The sequence below is a fragment of the Natator depressus genome, chromosome 5, assembly GCF_965152275.1.
Source record: "Natator depressus isolate rNatDep1 chromosome 5, rNatDep2.hap1, whole genome shotgun sequence".
In the NCBI taxonomy this organism is placed as follows: Eukaryota; Metazoa; Chordata; order Testudines; family Cheloniidae; genus Natator; species Natator depressus.
This window is the reverse complement of record NC_134238.1, coordinates 45,715,539-45,734,116: the sequence shown is the minus strand read 5'-3', so window position 1 is coordinate 45,734,116 and position 18,578 is coordinate 45,715,539. Positions and strand designations below refer to the sequence as shown.

The 18,578-nt window shown below is 37.0% G+C and overlaps 1 protein-coding gene and 1 long non-coding RNA gene across 7 annotated transcripts in view; one reads left to right on the top strand and one right to left on the bottom strand.

Annotated features, from left to right (window-relative positions):
• The window catches only part of AGGF1 (angiogenic factor with G-patch and FHA domains 1), a 37,332-nt gene that overhangs the window by 13,764 nt on the left and 4,990 nt on the right, over positions 1-18,578 (top strand). For 2 of the 4 annotated variants that reach the window (XM_074952690.1, XM_074952689.1), the window contains exons 6-11: positions 7,997-8,351; positions 11,115-11,226; positions 12,503-12,554; positions 16,182-16,283; positions 16,672-16,837; positions 17,346-17,425. In XM_074952690.1, coding sequence (XP_074808791.1) covers positions 7,997-8,351; positions 11,115-11,226; positions 12,503-12,554; positions 16,182-16,283; positions 16,672-16,837; positions 17,346-17,425 — 867 coding nt within the window. Of the gene's footprint in view, positions 1-3,460; positions 3,531-7,996; positions 8,352-11,114; positions 11,227-12,502; positions 12,555-16,181; positions 16,284-16,671; positions 16,838-17,345; positions 17,426-18,578 lie in introns of all 4 variants that reach the window. The other 2 variants (XM_074952692.1, XM_074952691.1) reach the window with 2 other exon arrangements.
• The window catches only part of LOC141987395 (uncharacterized), a 40,654-nt gene continuing 22,507 nt past the window's right edge, over positions 432-18,578 (bottom strand). The window contains exons 6-7 of one of the 3 annotated variants that reach the window (XR_012639517.1): positions 15,668-15,767; positions 432-2,896 (exon numbers count right to left, since the gene is read on the bottom strand). This is a non-coding gene — a long non-coding RNA (uncharacterized LOC141987395). The remainder of the gene's footprint in view (positions 2,897-15,667; positions 15,768-18,578) is intronic. The other 2 variants (XR_012639516.1, XR_012639515.1) reach the window with 2 other exon arrangements.

The following is an 18,578-nucleotide window of genomic DNA, read 5'->3' as shown; positions in this document are numbered from 1 at the left end:
AGCATATCAACACATCTTGGTGCTTTTCCACATTCCCCTTGTTGCCACCCTCCACTTCTGCTGTGTAATCATATTCCATATGGCCCCTTGAATTGAATGAATTTGATTTTTAGTCAGATGTTTTATATATGAAATCTTGTTAGCAAGTGAAATCTTGTATGGAGGTTGGATGGTATAGTCAAAAGGCAGGAGGTAAACATTCACAATTTATGATGTTGTCTGTTAGATGCTTTTTAACTATGTACCTTGGTCAAGCAGGCAAATCAGTTTACAACTTGATTGGGCAACAAGATATGCATTAACATGAAAAAAACCCCAAAGTAGATAAGATAGGCAGTGCACAATTTTCTTAAATGTAGATGTTGTATCTTTATTAGCACAATAATTAAGGAGAAATGGTGTTTCCAAAGTTAACAGCAGTTACTTTTTGCTGTTTTGTAAATACAAGCAAATGGCAAAACATAAATAGAAAATGAAGTGTAAAAATAGTCTTATATTCAAAATTTATATTGAAAATAGTCACTGAAAGGTTTTTTTGACCATTTTTATATAATTACATAAAACTTCATTATTGTGGTGTTTTTAAGCATCTTATCTAGTTGAGTTGCAATACTTCCATTTTCAGTGATCATCTTATTATATAAAGAAATGTATTGAGTAATAAGAAAATTTCCAGCTTGTGTAGAAATTGACAGCACTTGTTACATAAATACTAAGGAAGATTTTCCTGTTGTAAAACTTACCTTATAATTAATTAGCTGCTGCTGTCATAAGTCATTAGTTCATGTCCATAAGGTATGCGGTGTTTCTTGGCAGCATTGTATGTCTAGTCTTTTTTTTTTTAAGGCATAAGAGAGTCAATTTATAGTAATTATTTTAGCATTTTAAAGATGTCTTTTTAATCTGAAAATGAACCAGGGTTGTTTGTAACTAGTAATGTTTTTTGGTTCCAGTGTTGTATCTTATGCAGATAGCTTTGCTACTAAATCTTGCTTTTGAACCATTATCTTTGCCAGATACCTTACTTTAAATACTATTTGAAAAAGTCATATCTCTTGTCCTGCACGCCAACTTTATGTATCCGTATATACAAATTTAGATCTACTCCGCTTTCCTGTCACTCTAGAGATCAGAGAATATATTTTGCATAGTCAAGGGATGCTGATTCATGTCTCTTTGTCTTATAAAGCATTCTTTTAAGAGAAAAGCAATTTAAATTTTCCCAACTTTATACTATAATCAGTCCTATCACTTGATATCAGGAATCCTAAACAGTGTATTATAATTTAATTATGACAAAACATCAGGCACAGCCAAGACAATGAGGTTTTTTTTTCTCCAGGGTAGGTAATAGAAACTTACAGGTTGCCCACAAATATTCATTGGACTAGTAATGTTAGTTATCTTGAAAATGAAATTATTATTTCTGGTTATTTCACAGTGAGTTACCAATTACTTTAAAGTGCAGTTTTACTCTGAAAAGTGACTGAAAAAAGCAACTTCTTACTCAATAGACCAGGTCCATGTTTGCATTCATAGTCAAAGTTAGCCAGTAACGTAAAGAGATACGTTTTTATTACAGTTTACTTTACATTTCTCTCTTGCAGAGTCAATATAGCTGGGAGAATGAGCTGGATTTTATTTTCATTTGCACATCATTAACAGAATTAGTAACTTAAATTCTGAATGCAGAATCTTTATTTCTGGTGATACATAAGTCAGAAGGAACCCAGCTTGACTTGCAGATTCCAGGATGAGTTAGCAGATTTAAAAAAAATACAGGAAGAGAAGGAATTTTTAATTAGACGGTTTAAAACTCCTGTACAAACAGATTAGCTCTCAAAGGTTAATTGACAAACAACAAACCTAGAGCCGCATCCATCCTATATAACAATGACTTTTCAGAGTTGAAGTGTACTTTAGTTACTAGCTTATTAAATATAAACAAAATTGTTGATAGTACATATTTTTATATAAGTATTAAAAGAGAGGGTTCCAAATACAGAAAGTAAGGAAATTCAGAGTTGCGACAGTATAGGTTGAGTTACTCTAGGTATACTATGACATACAGTACTAATACAGTAGGTTTTTTCCAGAGACGTGATGAATGAATTCTTACCAATTTATTCCATTTAAACCATTTTTCTTCAGAGTTCAGTAGTTAATCTAATAAAGGCAGTAAATTGACTAATTTCTCTCATTTATTCTTCTCAACCACATTTCTTTTAATATTTGTTTTTGCAGCCACAGTGATGAAATACATTTATTGACTATAGTCTCAAAAAATCTAAACACACATCAGTTTATTTTCAGCAAGTCAGGACATTTTTCTAACACCATAGTAATGAGCAATATATTCCCAACATTTGAAATGTTCCTTAAAGAGACACATACGTGTAGGCATACAAAAGGTTAACTGTCTTTTTAAAAAAAAAAAAATCCCACACTTTTACATATGTTGGAGAAAAAAAATTACATAATAGAAAGCCAAAGAAGGCTTCTACTAAAATATTATGCTTTTATTGCAAAAAAATATTGAAAGAATTTTTTGCATCTTTAATATCACCTATAAAACAAAGCTGTTTAATTTTTGTATAAATAACAGAAATGTATTCTAGTTCCTTTTAGATAACATACCTTTATGGCGTTATTCATTCTTTTAGATCTCCACAGTCACTTATTACAGACATTTTTTTCTTTGCAGGCATGAAACTGAGAATTTTGCCCAAGAAATTTGTTTTTAATAGATAATCCTAACGTCTGTCTCTGATAGGACACAGAATCAGATAAACTTATGTTCTTGACCAATAAGGGCTTGGTGCAATACATATTGAAGTCAATTGAAGTTTTTCTTTTTACTTCAGTGGGCATTGGATCAGGTTTCTATTTCTTCTGGCTGTGAGGGGTTGAAAAAGAATAATATTGGGTGAGGATCCTCTTCATACATGGAAAAAACTTTTAAAAGTAAGTGAATTTGGGAGAATAAAAAACAGAACCTTTAAAAACTGAACAAGGATTGAGTAAATGATAAACATAGGCCTCCGATACTGTAACTAGAGCCATGGGTTCCACACAGGTGCAAAGATGATGTCTCTGTGTGGCTCTATTTGCTGGATTGGGGCCTGAGCGACTACACAAAATTACTAATTTGAGGCCTGTTGGCTGCATCCAGTTTCTTATGCAATTTGCTCATGAAAAATACATTAGTAGCTTTTATTTGATCACAATAGAAACTAGTTTTGATTGTGTCTGTGTCCTACATTTTTATCTTGATGCCATGCTGACTCTATAGTTCACTTCTCTGACAGAATTCAATAGGCTATCTCAAAACTAGATGCATCTTCGCTATCTCTCCAGGAGACAGCATTTAATAGCAAGTATTTCCCATAGAACTCTTGAAACAGATGATATTTTTTACAGTGTGCAGTTTACTATTTGCTGCTATTCATCCTGTCTTTAGGTACATCAGTTGACAGAAACCATGGCTAATCTGAAGATTTCTTCTTTTGAATTGGCAGCTTCTGGTGAAGGTAGAGTTGAGACACCAAACATGTTAGTCTGTGGATGTTTACCTTTAACCTTGATAGATTTAAAAAATTCTTAGTAGCTGGGTAGTTGCTGTTTAAATGTTTTTTTACCTGGAGGAAATAGGATTAAATTTATTGCACCTATTTGCCATAAATCAAATCCGGTTTTTAAATTATTTTCTAATTGAATTGAAATGTACAAATCCAGACATCTGCAGAAAACTTTGACAAGCCTTCTGTCTAAATTATAGTTGCCAAAAGAAATACTAAGCATCCTGCTACATCAATATATGGTGTCTTGACTAACCAAGAATCACCTTTGATGTTCTTATGGTAACAGTCACATTTGTGCTGCTTGCTCTGTAAAGGTGCCTGCCAAAAGGACTCGGGTGGGGTTTTGGCCCCCACCCCCACTTTTTTTTTTAAAAATACATTGAAAACTCGGGTTCTGGGTTGCTGGAAGATGGTGATAACTGGAGAATTAGTGGAATGGTTGCATCAAACAAGTGGAAGCTTAGCTATATGATTCTCCATGCCTTGTCACCAGGCTGGGAATGAGCATCTTATAAATCCTCCAGTAGAAAAATGAGAAATCTGCAGTTTACGTTTCTCTGAATCTTAAGGAATTGACATTTGTCTCAGCTTTTTCAAATGAAGTACTGGTTCTTTCCTCTAAGCAGTGGTTATGTTGAATGAAGTCTGATTATTAATCTAGTACATGTGTTCAGGCACATTTACAGGGATGTTATGTTCTGCACCAATACTACAACTGATATATAATGAAAAGGCTTCTTCTGCACCATTACTCTTTTGTATGTCATTGCTTTTGCATTTTTTCAGATGCCATAAGATGCCTTTGTACTTTAAGAATGAATTGAAGAGTGTCTCCAGGTTTAACATTACAGAGCACCAGAGCATGAAGGAAGGAACAAAATTCATTCCTTTTAAGAATGAAAAGGTGGAAGCTGCCATCTTTAAATAAATAAATAAAACCCAGATCTTTACAAAAATGTTGGATTAACCAACAAAACCATAAATATCCCATGCGTCCTTGATTCCTAAATGTATTTGTTGCTGTACACAAAGCGTGCCAGGAGCTTTATGAACAAGTATAAAGTCATGTGCCTTTCCCAAAGAACTTAGTCTGAGTGTCTGATCCTGTGTAGGGATTTACAAGCATGGACCCTTATGCTCACAGAGTTCCATTGTCTTCAATGTTTTGCTTCAGCAGTAGTCTACACATGCATAAGGATCCATGCTTGTAGATCACTTGGCAGGATCAGGACTAAGTCAGTGGTTGTGAGGGCTCAGCATCATGCAGGATCAGGTCTCAAATAAGAACTTTCCAACGGGTATTCACTATATATCATGAATAACATTGCACTTTGTTTTTGTACATTTGAAACAACCAGTCAATAAATTCTTGACCCTGCTGCCATGAATTTTAGTAATTGCAATAAATTGTAAACTAAAAATGTAACTGTAAATTCACTTTTTTGTTGGTTTAAAGATGATCTGCAAATATCTACACTTACGTGAATAAACAAGCTTTCTATTAAGTACTGAATGCTCCCACTTAAACAGCTGAATTGGGATGTTTCAGTACATTCCTAAAGCTGACTTTGCTTTTTTCTTTTACATGGCATAATGTGCTGAAAGCCATCTATACTTGGTGATTTGAGGCAGTTAGTTGGCATGTAATACTACATTTTTGTCAGGAGGAGGGGAAGATTGCCCTTAGATAAGAATTTGTTAATGTATGTATATTCAATTGCTTTCCTTTTTTAAATGGAGTAGTCTGTTACTGCTGAGATCAGAAGATTGTATAAGTTTTATGTTTATATTGGCATTGATACTTTTAAAAAAAAATATTGCTCAGGATGCGTGTCATGCTTTTTCTTAATGTTTGATCTGCATACAAGAATTTAAAATGTGTATTGCAGTTTTCATCGAAGAGTATCTAACCTTACTGGCCAGGAAACTGTCTGTTTTCTAATATACAACATCTGAAGGGATGCTAAAACAATATCTTCACATATTTGCATAAATACTAAAGTGAACAATTTGTGTATAAATGTCTTTATGATTTAATTGACCAAAGAAGCTTCTAACATAATTCTCTCTCAGGCACTTGTGACCTGTGTAACCTCTTCACCAAGCAGGTTGCCACATTGCTAATTACAATTTTAAATAAACTTTAAAAACTCTGATTCCTAATGACCCTCTCATCTTGTCCGTCCCTAGCTGCTGGAGCCAGCCGTGGCCACTTGAAGCGCAAGCATCCCCAGGAAGGGCTGCATGGAAAAGATGGTACAGTCTGAGCTGTATCAATCTTTTGTGCCTTGTTTATGTGGGGCTGGAGCAGGAATGATTTGCATCCATTCCCTCCCTCTCACCACAGGCAGGCCTACATCTTCTCCACCCAAGGAGGAAGACATGGTGTTGCTGAGGCAATCAAGTGAATCCCTCTTGGGGCTGGTCTAAACTATACAGGTTGACACAAGGCAGCTTATGTCGACCTAATTATGTCAGTGCCTACACTACAGCCTTCCTCTAACCGTTGTAAGTGCCATACTACACTGACATCACTCCACCTCCACGAGTGGTGTAAGGCTTATGTTGGTATAGTTAAGGCAATGGAATGTCTGTGTAGACACTGTATCCATTACATTGGTGGTCTTGTCAATTTCATGGCTCCTGCTGTGAAATTGACAAGACCGCCAGGCAGCTAGAGCCCAGCTGTCCTCTGCTCCCCCGGGAAATGTGCAGCTTCGGACCCTGCTCCCTTCCAGGAGCCAGGCAACCTTGTGAATTTCACAGCTTGGTGAGCCCTGGGTGGTGCAGGGGCGAGAAGGCCCAGCTGACTTCACCTAGGGAACAGTGAGGATGCTCACCACCGACCCTAGGAGGGTAGTGTGCACATGTACTGTGGTGGCTGTAAGTCGACCTAATATCGGTCAACTTAGGTTTGTAATGTAGACATACCCTTTGATGCAGAAAGGGGAACATTTGTGCTCTGAGACACACCCCCACCCTTCCTATGCAGATCTAAGTGATGCAGTGTGGTGGTCCTTTGGTTGGAACAGTCTAAGGTTCTTCTAGAATTGCTGTGTAATGAGAATTTAATGTGTGTTGAGTGGAAAAGCTCTTTGAAAATGTTTTAAAGTTCTCAAGCAGCTAAATGTGCATGTAAACTTAAATGTTCTTTGCTGCCTAGTTGGTTGAGGCCAAGGCTGGGAGGCAGGAATTCTTGTGTTCTAATGACAGTTCTGCCATCGACCAGCCTTGTGGCCTTGAGCAAGTTACTTTACCTCTCTATTCTTGTTTCCACATTTATAAAATGAAAAGTCAACCTCATGAACTACTTTCACAGGGTTTACATTAAGATTAATTCATGTTTATATAGTACCTTGAAATCTAAAGTGCTATTTATAAGGGATAAATCTTTTAAAAAAAATACTTGAAAGGCACTTTTTTCCATTGTTTACGTGCTCTGTTTCAAGAGTATTGGATTTATTGCAAAACATCTATTCTGAGTTCAGGGTTCCAAATAAGTAAGTAAATTGGAATCTTAAATGTTTTTCATTTACTTGATAAAGCTTTTCTGTTCACTTAAGTGTCAGGGTTGATAGATTCAGAATTATGACAACAATTTTTCTTAAATACTCTGGAAAGTTTGTAATTCTTTGTGCTGATTTAATATTTTGTCTTCCTTCACAAGACCATCAAAAATTTCTCAAAATCTAACGAATGTCATAAGCCAAACACTGATGGACAAACATGCAATAAAGCTGTGTGTGTATGTGTAATAGAGAAAAATCTTTCAGTAAGGAAATAGATTTTCAGTATGAATCTTCTGTGGTGTTATAATGGGAACTTAAAAAATTAAACTACCTCTGCAGTGTCTTTTAATGAAAGGCTTTATTGAAGATGCAAGTTTGAAAGAAGAAAGGAAGGAAGGTTGATCAGCGAACATAGCAGGGAGTTGCAGACATAGGGAGTAGTGTGGAAAAAAGAGAAGACAGAAATAGCGGACGAGATGAAGAACAATTGAGGAAGCTTGGAAGGAGCATAGGAATTGAGTGAGGGGTAAAGAGAAATTAGGAGAGATGAGAGCAGACATGTATTTTGGATGGACTTACACAGGTCTTTCTTTGAAAGTGAGGACAAGGATCCTGAAGCTTGTTGTGAAGAAAGAGGCTGTCAGTGAAGGGATTAGAAGAAGAGAGCGATAGTTACAACATCAGGAATTGAAGATAGCCATAACATCTTGGATATACTTGAAATGGGTGAAACGTGTCATCTGGAACCTCTCTTGCATGCACACACAAGTTTCTTGATTTAAAAATCTCTTGACACTATTTATATCTAGTGAAGGATTTAAATCTGTGTTATTTATAGATTAAAATAATTCAGTCCCTAAAGACATGTTAAATTCCTCAAGTTTGATTTCTATAAATCCTCTCCAGGATTTGGACACAGAAGAGCAGAAATCACCCAGAAGTCTGAATTGCCTTTCCACCACTGAGCAAATAAGTTCTACTGAAGAGGAGGAGTCTCCAAATGCAAGAAAGAAGGCTAAAGTGGACATTGATGTAAGAAACAGACTAACAGCCAAAGAATCAGTTATCACAGATGGTATAAATTCACACCTTAACAGAAAAACAGAAGATACTGCTGCATTTATGGATGACAGTAAAATAATAGAGACAGAGAGTGAGCCAGAAGAAGGTGAAATTACTGACTCTGAATGTGAGGAGTATAGCAGTGAAGATGAAGTAACAAGTGAAGAGAGTGTAAACTCAGAAGACTCTGAAAATGAAGGTGAATTATTATAGCTTTTATATACAGTATTTTCTGTAGTTTTTTTTAGAAGTCCAGTAAATAAATAAGAACAAACTATTAAGAAAATGAGTGACTCATAAAAATAAAACTGAAAAGGGATGACTTGAGGTAATTTAGCTTTAAAAACTGCAGTCTTCACTGAAATATAAAAGCTTAAGCCAATATTTATTGTGTTCTTTCCACTCTTTCCTTCAAATATTGTTAGGACTAAAAACAAATATGGATTTTGTTCTTGTAAAAGCTGTCATATGAGTATATCTTTGTTATTTTGTGATGTTAACATGATACTCTCTCTGCTTACATAGACTGAATATTGTTTGTATAGAGAAAATTGTAACAGGAGCTCTTAGACCTGGAAGCAATGCCATAATATGTACACGCTAGAGAGTGTAACCTATATATTCTAAAATTAATATCACAGTTCTATGCTTATAGTAATTTCTGGGATCAATTAGTGCATAGAATTTCTGTTACTGATAAATATTCTCCATATAAATACCATATAATCCACTGAGGGTGAAGCTCATCTACGCTGCAGAGGGCGAGCACAATCCCTCCAGACCACTTTAAGTCCTACTTTGGACATGTTCAAGTGGCTGTTAATGGAGTAGGTGTACAAGGAGGCCTCTATACCCCCTTTGAAAGGATATGTCTACACTACCAGCTAGATGAATGATTCCCAGCTTGCATAAACATACTCGCATTAGCTCTCATCAGAGCTAGTGAGCTAAAAATAGTAGTGTAATTTCAGAGGCGGGCAGCAGCAGCATGGGCTAGCCACCCCAAGTACGTACCCAAAAGGTTCAGGTGGGTTTGTGCTCAGGGCTGCCCTGACTGCCATTACCCATGCTACCGTGGCTGCACTACTGTTTTTAGTGTGCTAGTTCAGATGAGAGCTGGCATGAGTATATGTATGCGACCTGGGAATCACATACTGAGCTCGTAGTAGTCCTTGCCAAAGTGTCTACATTGTTGGCTCTAGATAGGATAGTACAGTCCCACTGCCAACCTCTAATCTGTGGAAGAGGTCACGAGATCTGCCTTTATGCAGATCCTGTGACCCATAAACATTACCGAAAAGTGCATGGAGGGGCTGCAGTTGTTTTTCCAACCCACAGATTTGAGTAGTAGCTACAAGGGCCCTGTACTGCAACCCCATGACCTGGCTACAGTTAGGAAATGTTTCTGTAACATCCCATTTCTTCACTCAGGTTACCCAGGCTTTATGTAGATAAAGTGAACTCCATCCTAACTGATTTAGAACTCTAGTATTATTATTTAATAATCCCATGTAACTGGTATGATGATATATTACAGTTGCATTTAAGAGCATGACTTCAGAGGTAAGTTTTGGATTTCAGTAAACATCAGAATTACATGCATGGTAATGACCATCAGGTGCTTTTGGTATACATAAAGGCATCCTTAGAACATACTAGTCTGAAAAATGATTGCAAAAATAGCATCTTGGTAATTTGGTGGTTCTTACCTTGTGTCACCTTGATTAATTTTTCTCCTTTTATTCATTAAAAAAATGCTTTTCTAACTATCAACTCTGCAAACTCAAGCTAGGATCTGAAAGTCAAGCTCAGTTCTTTCTGGCTTGTGCATCAACACCAGACTAATAAATAAACTGCAGGCTGATATCTGTCCTTGCATCTGTGCAACCCAGTATCTTCAAATTGTGCCTTTATAGATTCATAGATACTAAGGTCAGAAGGGACCATTATGATCATCTAGTCTGACCTCCTGCACAACGCAGGCCACAGAATCTCACCCACCCACTCCTGCGAAAAACCTCTCACCTATATCTGAGCTATTGAAGTCCTCAAATCGTGGTTTAAAGACTTCAAGGAGCAGAGAATACTCCAGCAAAGTGACCCGTGCCCCATGCTACAGAGAGAGGCAAAAAACCTCCAGGGCCTCTTCCAATCTGCCCTGGAGGAAAATTCCTTCCCGACCCCAAATATGGCGATCAGCTAAACCCTGAGCATATGGGCAAGATTCACCAGCCAGATACTACAGAAAATTCTTTCCTTATTTACACCTGCTCAACTTCATTAAAGACCGTGCTGTTGCACATGTATATCTGAAGACACATAATTTACCCCAGCAATTGGAATTCAGTTAACAGTTCTCTTGATGCACAAGAAGGAACAGAATACAGCTCATTCTCTCTTAAATGCGATAGCTCTGTAGTGCTAAAAAGTACTCTAAACTTTAGTTACTAAAGTAATCAGATATGACTCTGGATACCAATAAGGAGCACATTTGTTGAATAAGATTATATTTTAGATAGTTCCTTCTCAGAGTAGAACGACATTTTAAACAAAATGTTAATTTGTTTATCTCTAATCGACTATCCCTAAAGACCCATAAATTAATAGCATGTCAATAACTTCTACAAAGTTACTTTTTATGCTGATTGAAGTAAATATGCACTTCAATACATACAAGTAATCAAAGTAGCCCATTCCAACACATTGAGAAAAAATATTTCTGACACTTTGGTCTGGAAACTGACAAATAAGCCTTTTGAAGAATAGCTTAATCAAAGTTGTTCTGTCAGAACTGTTTGTACATTTCATTTGCTAAGATTGACACAGGATTGTGCCGGATAACACCAATCAATTGCAGTTGAGGTATGGCTAAATCCTTTCAAAGCATGTGAAAAGTTAGAGGATTGTGATATCACAGTTGTAGGCTTTGCTTTTTACTAATACTTATTTTTTATAAATATAGATGAAGAGAGAATTTGGCCTCCATGTATCAGAGTAATTGTAATTAGATCACCAGTACTGCAGACTGGATCACTTTATATCATCACAGCTGTTAAAGCTGCTACAATTGGAAGGTAAAATTGACTGGAATCTGTGCAGTCCTGGCTCATGTCTGACATTGAAAATTTGTGTGAGTCACTAGGTTTGTGTCCATCTTCTTCTACATTAGTAATTATGAAGTTTTGGTATAGTAATAACCAGTAGATTGCAAATGAGTGCAGTGTGATTGGCTGCAGTGAATTCAGTGAAATCTATTATCACCTCCCAAAAGGTGATAATGACTTTGAGGCCACTAAGTGCCTCTTTCACAAGTAAAAAATTATGTTAGAAATTCAGATTGAAGCATATCAGATATTTATGATGGAACCCTGGTCTCACATTCCAGTAGAGTTGACTCAACTCTTCATCTCTGAAATACATAAATTGAGTTTATTTTGCTGTGGGTGTCTTTTGGATGAGATCTTCAAAAAGTCCTGTCTGCTCCTTGTGGATATCGGAGTTCTCTTGGATGTATTTTATGCAAGAGTAGTGATATTATGTAAGAGCATTGTTGTTTGCCAACATTTCTCCTCCCTTTCAGCTGTGTAGTATGCTATGTGGTGGTGGCATTTCGATGGTGGGATATGTATATAGGATTTGATTCCACAAGCTCAGTAAATGGACATTGTAGTATACAACTTTGTAGAGATTGGAATAGCTGGAAATTCCCCCTAACTCTCAACCTACATCCTGAGGTCCTTTACTATCTGTACAGCCATCATCAGTTCCTACAGCAGGCTCCTAGATTGTGATGACCGTCCGCTACACAGGAATTTTGGCCAAGGGATCCATGTAGTTTATAGTTCCACTAGTCCTATCCCCTGTCTGATTCTAAAAATGCATACTTGTGCCCTAAACACTGCTGTAGAGACCCACTGAAGAGCACAAAGGATGCAGGATTCCCCTATGTGGTCTCTCCACAACCAAAGCCATTTTCATACAGGCGTCGTGTGCTTGAGTGGGATCAGCATTTTCCCCTAAGTTTACAGATTCAGCTTAATTATATGTTCATTGCTGCATGGGTTAGTATTTATAGACGTAACAAGGTACATAACATAATTCTCCCCATCATATATTGCATCACAATAGCTTTCAGTCTGTAAAGCTTCTTAATAGTTCAGAAAGGAAACTTGATATTGCGATTTGTATGAAGTGTGGTTCTCACTGATTATATTAAAAAAATTTTCTTTAAGAAATTATAACACAACCAAATTAGTGTGACGTATCTTAAATCTGTCTGGTACCATGATGTAAGTTACATAATTATGTATGACAGAAATCAAGTTAATTAACTATTTACCTGTTTTACAGAGAGAAAGATATGCAGCATACCCTCCAGATTCCTGAAGTTGGAGTCAGTAAGGTAATTCTTAAATTAAGTTATTTTTGTATTGATCAAGAAATTTAAAAGAACAGTGTCAGAAATATAAACCAAAATTTTAGTGTGTGTTTAAGAGTCTTGCTATTAAAAGAAATGTGTTTTTTTAAATGAACTTGTCTTTAAGCAGAGGAATGTTTTTAATAATTTCCCTGCAGTTTTGGAAACAGTACCATCCAAATGGATGGGAAACAAAGTAAAACTGACCAAAACCAGGAATTTAATTTCAGTGTCAAAGTGCAGTGAAATGAAAAACTTAAAAATTCACAATATAAATGTTGATTTTTTAAAAAATTCTTTGCATTTAAATAGCTTGTGATAGTAACACAGGAAGGAACTTATTAAATACAATTTTAACCTTGCGTTTCCCATTTATTCAAAAGTTTAAAACCTATTACAGTGGTGGGTAATGGAATATTCTGGAAACCTAATTAGGACTTTTTGCTGGTCATATCAATATTCAAATCCCTACAGATGAGTTGAGATCACCAGCTTTTCATATGTTCATCCAATTTATCTTCTAGGTAATTGCTATGTAAAATGAGCTCTGAAGGGGAGAGGAAATTTAGTAGAATTCTCTTCTTTGATACAGAACAATGGAAAAATATTTTTTCCAATTAAGAGATTACCAGAGGCTAATACGATTATATTGTGTTATATACTCACTTTTATTTCACTAACTACAATAAAAAAGTACAGACCTTAAATTTAGCAGTGTTCATCAAGAAAAGCAGTATGAAGTGAGGACATTTAGGCTATATAAACACTCTTTACACCTGTAAACAGGCTTCAGACAGAACCAGGTAAGTGGGGCCCTACCAAATTCACAGCCATGAAAAATTTATCACGGACCGTGAAATCTGGTCTTTTGTGTGTGTTTTACCCTATACTATACAGATTTCATGGGGCGGTCCAGCATTTCTCAAATTGGGGGTCCTGACCGAAAAAGAAGTTGCGGGGGGGGGGTGTCAAGGTTATTTTAGGGAGGTCACAATATTGCCACTCTCACTTCTGCGCTGCCTTCAGAGCTGAGCAGCCAGAGAGGGTTGGCTGTTGGCCAGGCACCAAGCTCTGAAGGCAGCACCCCCATTCCACCCCCCCCAGCAGCAGTGTAGAAGTGAGCATGGCAATACCATACCATGCCATCGTTACTTCTGCGCTGCTGCCTTCAGAGCTGGGTGGCTGGAGAGTGGCAGCTGCTGACTGAGGGCCCAGCTCTGCAGGCAGCAGCACAGAAGTAAGGGTGGCAATACCATAGCATGCCATCTTTACTTCTGTGCTGCTGTTGGCGCTGGCACTGCCTTCAGAGCTGAGCTCCCAGCCAGCAGCTGCTGCTCTCCAGCTGCCCAGCTCTGAAGGCAGCAGCAGTGCAGAAGTAAGGGTAGCAGTAACGCAAGCCCCCCGCTACAATAACCTTGCAGTCCCCCCCACAACTCCTTTTGGGGTCAGGACCCATACAATTAAAACACTGTGAAATTTCAGATTCAAATAGCTGAAATAATTAAATTTGTTGTTTTTAAAATCCTATGACCGTGAAATTTACCAAAGTGGATCGTGAATTTGGTAAGGCCCTACAGATAAGCTATTTAAACAAACTAGGTCTACCAGTTATCCTTTGCTTCTGGTACCTGAAACACATTTTACTGAATCTGTTCCCTGACCATCACTCCAGTTAATCAACAATACCATTTATCAGGATGCCAATTAAGTGGTTTCTACTGAAAACAGTGAAATTCCTTTTTCTACTATTAGTATCATAGGGCTGGAAGGGACCTCCTGGGTCATCGAGTCCAATCCCTTACTGTTGCAGGCAATCTCATCATATAATCCTGTTCGTAAATATATCAAGCTCCATCTTAAAACTAGATTGTTTGCCCCCACTACTCCTATTAGACGGCAGTTCCAGAACCTCATTCTTCTGATGGTTAAATGATTGGTGACCATTAATGATCTTTTGGGAAGGTATTGTTCAACTCAATACAGAGATGCCATCCCTCCCTATTTTTTTGTAATCCTAATTTTTCATGTAAGTATGAAATTATTAAGTAAGTTTAAATCTACAAATTTTGCTAGATGAACTATGCACACTTTATTTATATAGAGAAAAGTGTGAGTCAGTCACTCATCGCCACTTGGGTTTGACCAACACAGCAAATAGTGCCACAGTGGCATTCTTCACCACCACCACCCCAGTGGCACATGTGCAGACTGTGTAGTGAGGGTCTGATAGGAGGCATGCCACAGTGATTTTTGAATCTTTTGGAGGCACTGCTGGATTCATGGGCCAAGCCACAGGTTACATGTTGCACTTTAGCTGCCCTGTGTGAGCCCTGCTGGACCTAGAGCATGCCAGCAGGCTTCACGTTGGGCATCTGGAGTGTAACACACAGCTTGTGGCTTGAGCTGTGAATCCTGCAACGCAAACCCCACTGACAATCACCGCAGCTTGCATCCTATCAGATCCAGGCCCAGGACTGGCCAAGGTACTTAAGGGATTTAGGTGGTATTGGAGGGCAACTTTCCTAGGGCCAATCCTACCATTCTTCCTGCTTGGAGTTGTGGGGTCAGGGGCACAACAAGGGAGGGCCCAGGGAGCCAGGGCCCCCTCTTGGCCATAGACTGGGAGGGGAGAGGGATCCTGGTTTCAGAGGGGAGGGGGCAGAGGTTGTGGTTTCTGCAGGAAGAGGAGGATAGAAGGAGAGGCCCCAGTTACTCTAACATGGACAGAATTGCATCTGAAATTCACTGCAAGTGTTCAAATGCTACCCCAGACTCTCTGCCTGTATTTGGCTTTGGTACTTGCTGCTGGTCCAAGCAATCTCCCTAATTTTTTTCATAAACATCCCTAAAATTCTCAGAACAAGATTGGCATTTCTGTCAAGAGCTTTTATTTCTCTGTAACTCCATAATTTGTTTTTTTTAACTCCTCCTAGTGTGAATAACCAAATTCACCAATTTTTTGTGGGCAGTTGAGTTGTTTTAAAATATACCTATCATGCAAGAATCTTAAACTGCTTTAATATCATAACACCCAAGAGGTCAGGGCTTTTTCTCATTTTCATGAAGAAACTAAGGCAGGGAGGAGTTAAGTGACTTACCAGTGGAACCATAGAAAGTTAGTGGCACTAAGCTGTTTTCCTCCACCTGCAACACATAGCAGCATTTTGTTGCTGTGTGGATCACTTTCACATTTACATCCTTTTTAAAAAAAAGATTAAAATAAGATAATCAAAAAGCTCCAGGGTTAGCATCTTTAAAATAAACTTTAGTTGAATTGTGGTTTATCCTATTCATAGAATCTAGAGACCGAAAAGATCTGAGGTTATCTTCGTCAATCTGTCTGCCATTATAGGATTGTTCCCTACTGTAAATCTGTACAGCCCAATCAACAAATACAGTTGTGCTGATAATATGGAATTTAGTACGCCAGAAATACTAGGTTTTGTTCATGCACTCCTCAGTTTGGTCAAGTCAGAAAGCCTGTGACAGTGTGACTTGACTTACAATACCAGAGGTATGTTAATAGACCACTAAAATACATCCTGGAATATTAAGATTATATGTAAACTAAATGCTATGCAGTAGAAACATTTTATTTCATCATTTTTCTAGTTTCATGCAGAAGTATATTTTGACCATGAATTGCAAAATTATGTTCTTGTGGATCAAGGCAGTCAGAATGGCACAGTTGTTAATGGAAATCAGATTCTACAGGTGAGCATTGCAACTTACTGTGATTAGAAAACTAGGTACTTATATTGCATTATAGAAAAGCATATCAGTCACATAGTCATTTTAAATGAAATTCTGACTTATAAATCACGGATGATTTTGCTGAGTGGTTTTTCTTCTATGCATTGATCATTTCTTTGCTTCTGCTCAGTTTCGAGGTGTACTTATGATACATTTTCCTATTTATTTTGGATTAGGAATTATGAGAAATTTGTTCCAGTTAAAAATGTAGTTAGATTACAGAGATACCAATTTAAATATACTGAATGACTCACATATAAACAATATTCCTGGAATACATGTAATGGTGAATTTTATCAGTTATTCTAATAAATACAGTTGACAAAATTGTGTAATTCTTTTTCTGTAGCCTAAAACAAAATGTGACCCCTATGTTCTGGAACATGGGGATGAAGTAAAGATTGGAGAAACTGTGCTATCCTTCCACATACACCCTGGCAGTGACACCTGTGACGGATGTGAACCAGGACAGGTCAGAGCACATCTTCGCCTTGATAAGAAAAAGGAATTTTCTGGTAAGTGATGATATTGTTGGATATGGTATTGACAGTAGCTCTTACATAACAAAATTAATTGAGACTGTAAAATAGTTACCCTTTTCCCTAACCAGATACTTCTGTTTCAAATAGCTATAAAAAAAGAAAATGGTCTGCTGTCAAGTGGGTACATTTCTGTACTATGTAGCATGTGGTGTATTTTCCTCTCAATACATATACATTAAATACATTAAAACATTTTGGGTATTTAGTAGCATTGTGTTCTTGAAATTAACTTGTAACAGAAATACAACATTCTGATCATATTGTTGCAGTTAGCAATTTTTGTTTAGGATCTAGGAACACACAAAACAGAAAGGAATCTTAAATCTATTATATCTAGTCGTTATACTCAGTTGTATTGATCATTTTAGCAATTGTAGAACACTAGTTAGAACAAAATTTTCTATAATATTAATTCCGTCTATACTTCAAAAGAGTATTACTTAATTATCCAATTAAATCTGGTCTTGTGGTCTCCCTTTAGGTCCAGCACTGAGCAAAGAAGAGAGAGAATTAGTCAGAAGAAAAGCATTAAAAAAAATACGGGTAAAATATGGTTTACAGGTAAGTTCACAATAAGTGTTTATGAAATGCTTGAAATCTGGAGTGTTTATTTACTCTGTGATTCCTAGTTTAAATCATAGATTTTAATAGGGAAAGTTTTCAAATATGCAACTTCTTTAAAGTATGTTGGTTTAATGAGAACTTCTAGTCTTACAGGCAGTAATTATAGCTGCTATTTTACAAATATATTTTAAAGAGGAAGAGAAGTAGGTGGGGGAGGTGGACGTTCTCTCATAAAGGCTCAGAAAAAATGACCAATTGTAATGATTTGAGAATAAAGCCAGATTCCTGTCCCTTTGAAGATAAGATATCCTGTGATTTTCTTACTACAAGCTGGGAAAGGGGCGCTGCAGTTCAGCACAAACTAGAGTTGGAAGGAGAGAGCCTGAAGAATAAGAAAGGAGAGAAAGGAAAAGCAATGGAGAAGAAATTATGGGAGGGAGATACAGGATTTAAGAAAAAAATTAAACGTCTGTCTTCTTTCCACCATCCCATAAAGAAACACCTGGAGTGTTCTGAAGCTTAGTTGAGGGTTCTTTTAGTCTCACTTAAGCAGTTTATTGTAAAAGATGCCATATATTTTTAATCTCTTTTATTTTTTCCATGTTATAGTACAAAATTGTTTGAGGGGGCATAATACCATTTCAATCAATAGTGTAGCGTATGTACCCATACATATCTATATGCTTTAAAATGTGATGCATATATTGTTCACATACTGTGTATATGTTGTGTGTGTATGCATATACTATATTTGTGTGCATGTATTTACATACACTGGTTGTATTATGTGTATATAATGTGTATATGCATATGTGTCCAATTTTAAGGATATTTTAGAATCCAGCCTTAACATGGAGTCACAACCAGTCCCTCTGTAGTGCACATTCATGTGGGGAATAGGATGTCTTCAGGGTCCCTTTACTTTGGCAGCTAATCAAATGTCACCAATACAATCTGTATAAGTACAGAATTTCTTGTTCATTCTGTAGTAATTGACACTAATGGGCAGCAAGATTTCTGGGACACTACTTAGAGATATAAAATTGTAATACATGAAATTCCCAATGGTTTGTAAATATGGTTTTGTGCTTAATATGAGGAAATTGACTCTTCATGTCAGGAGATCACATGCATTTAATTATGGCAGGAA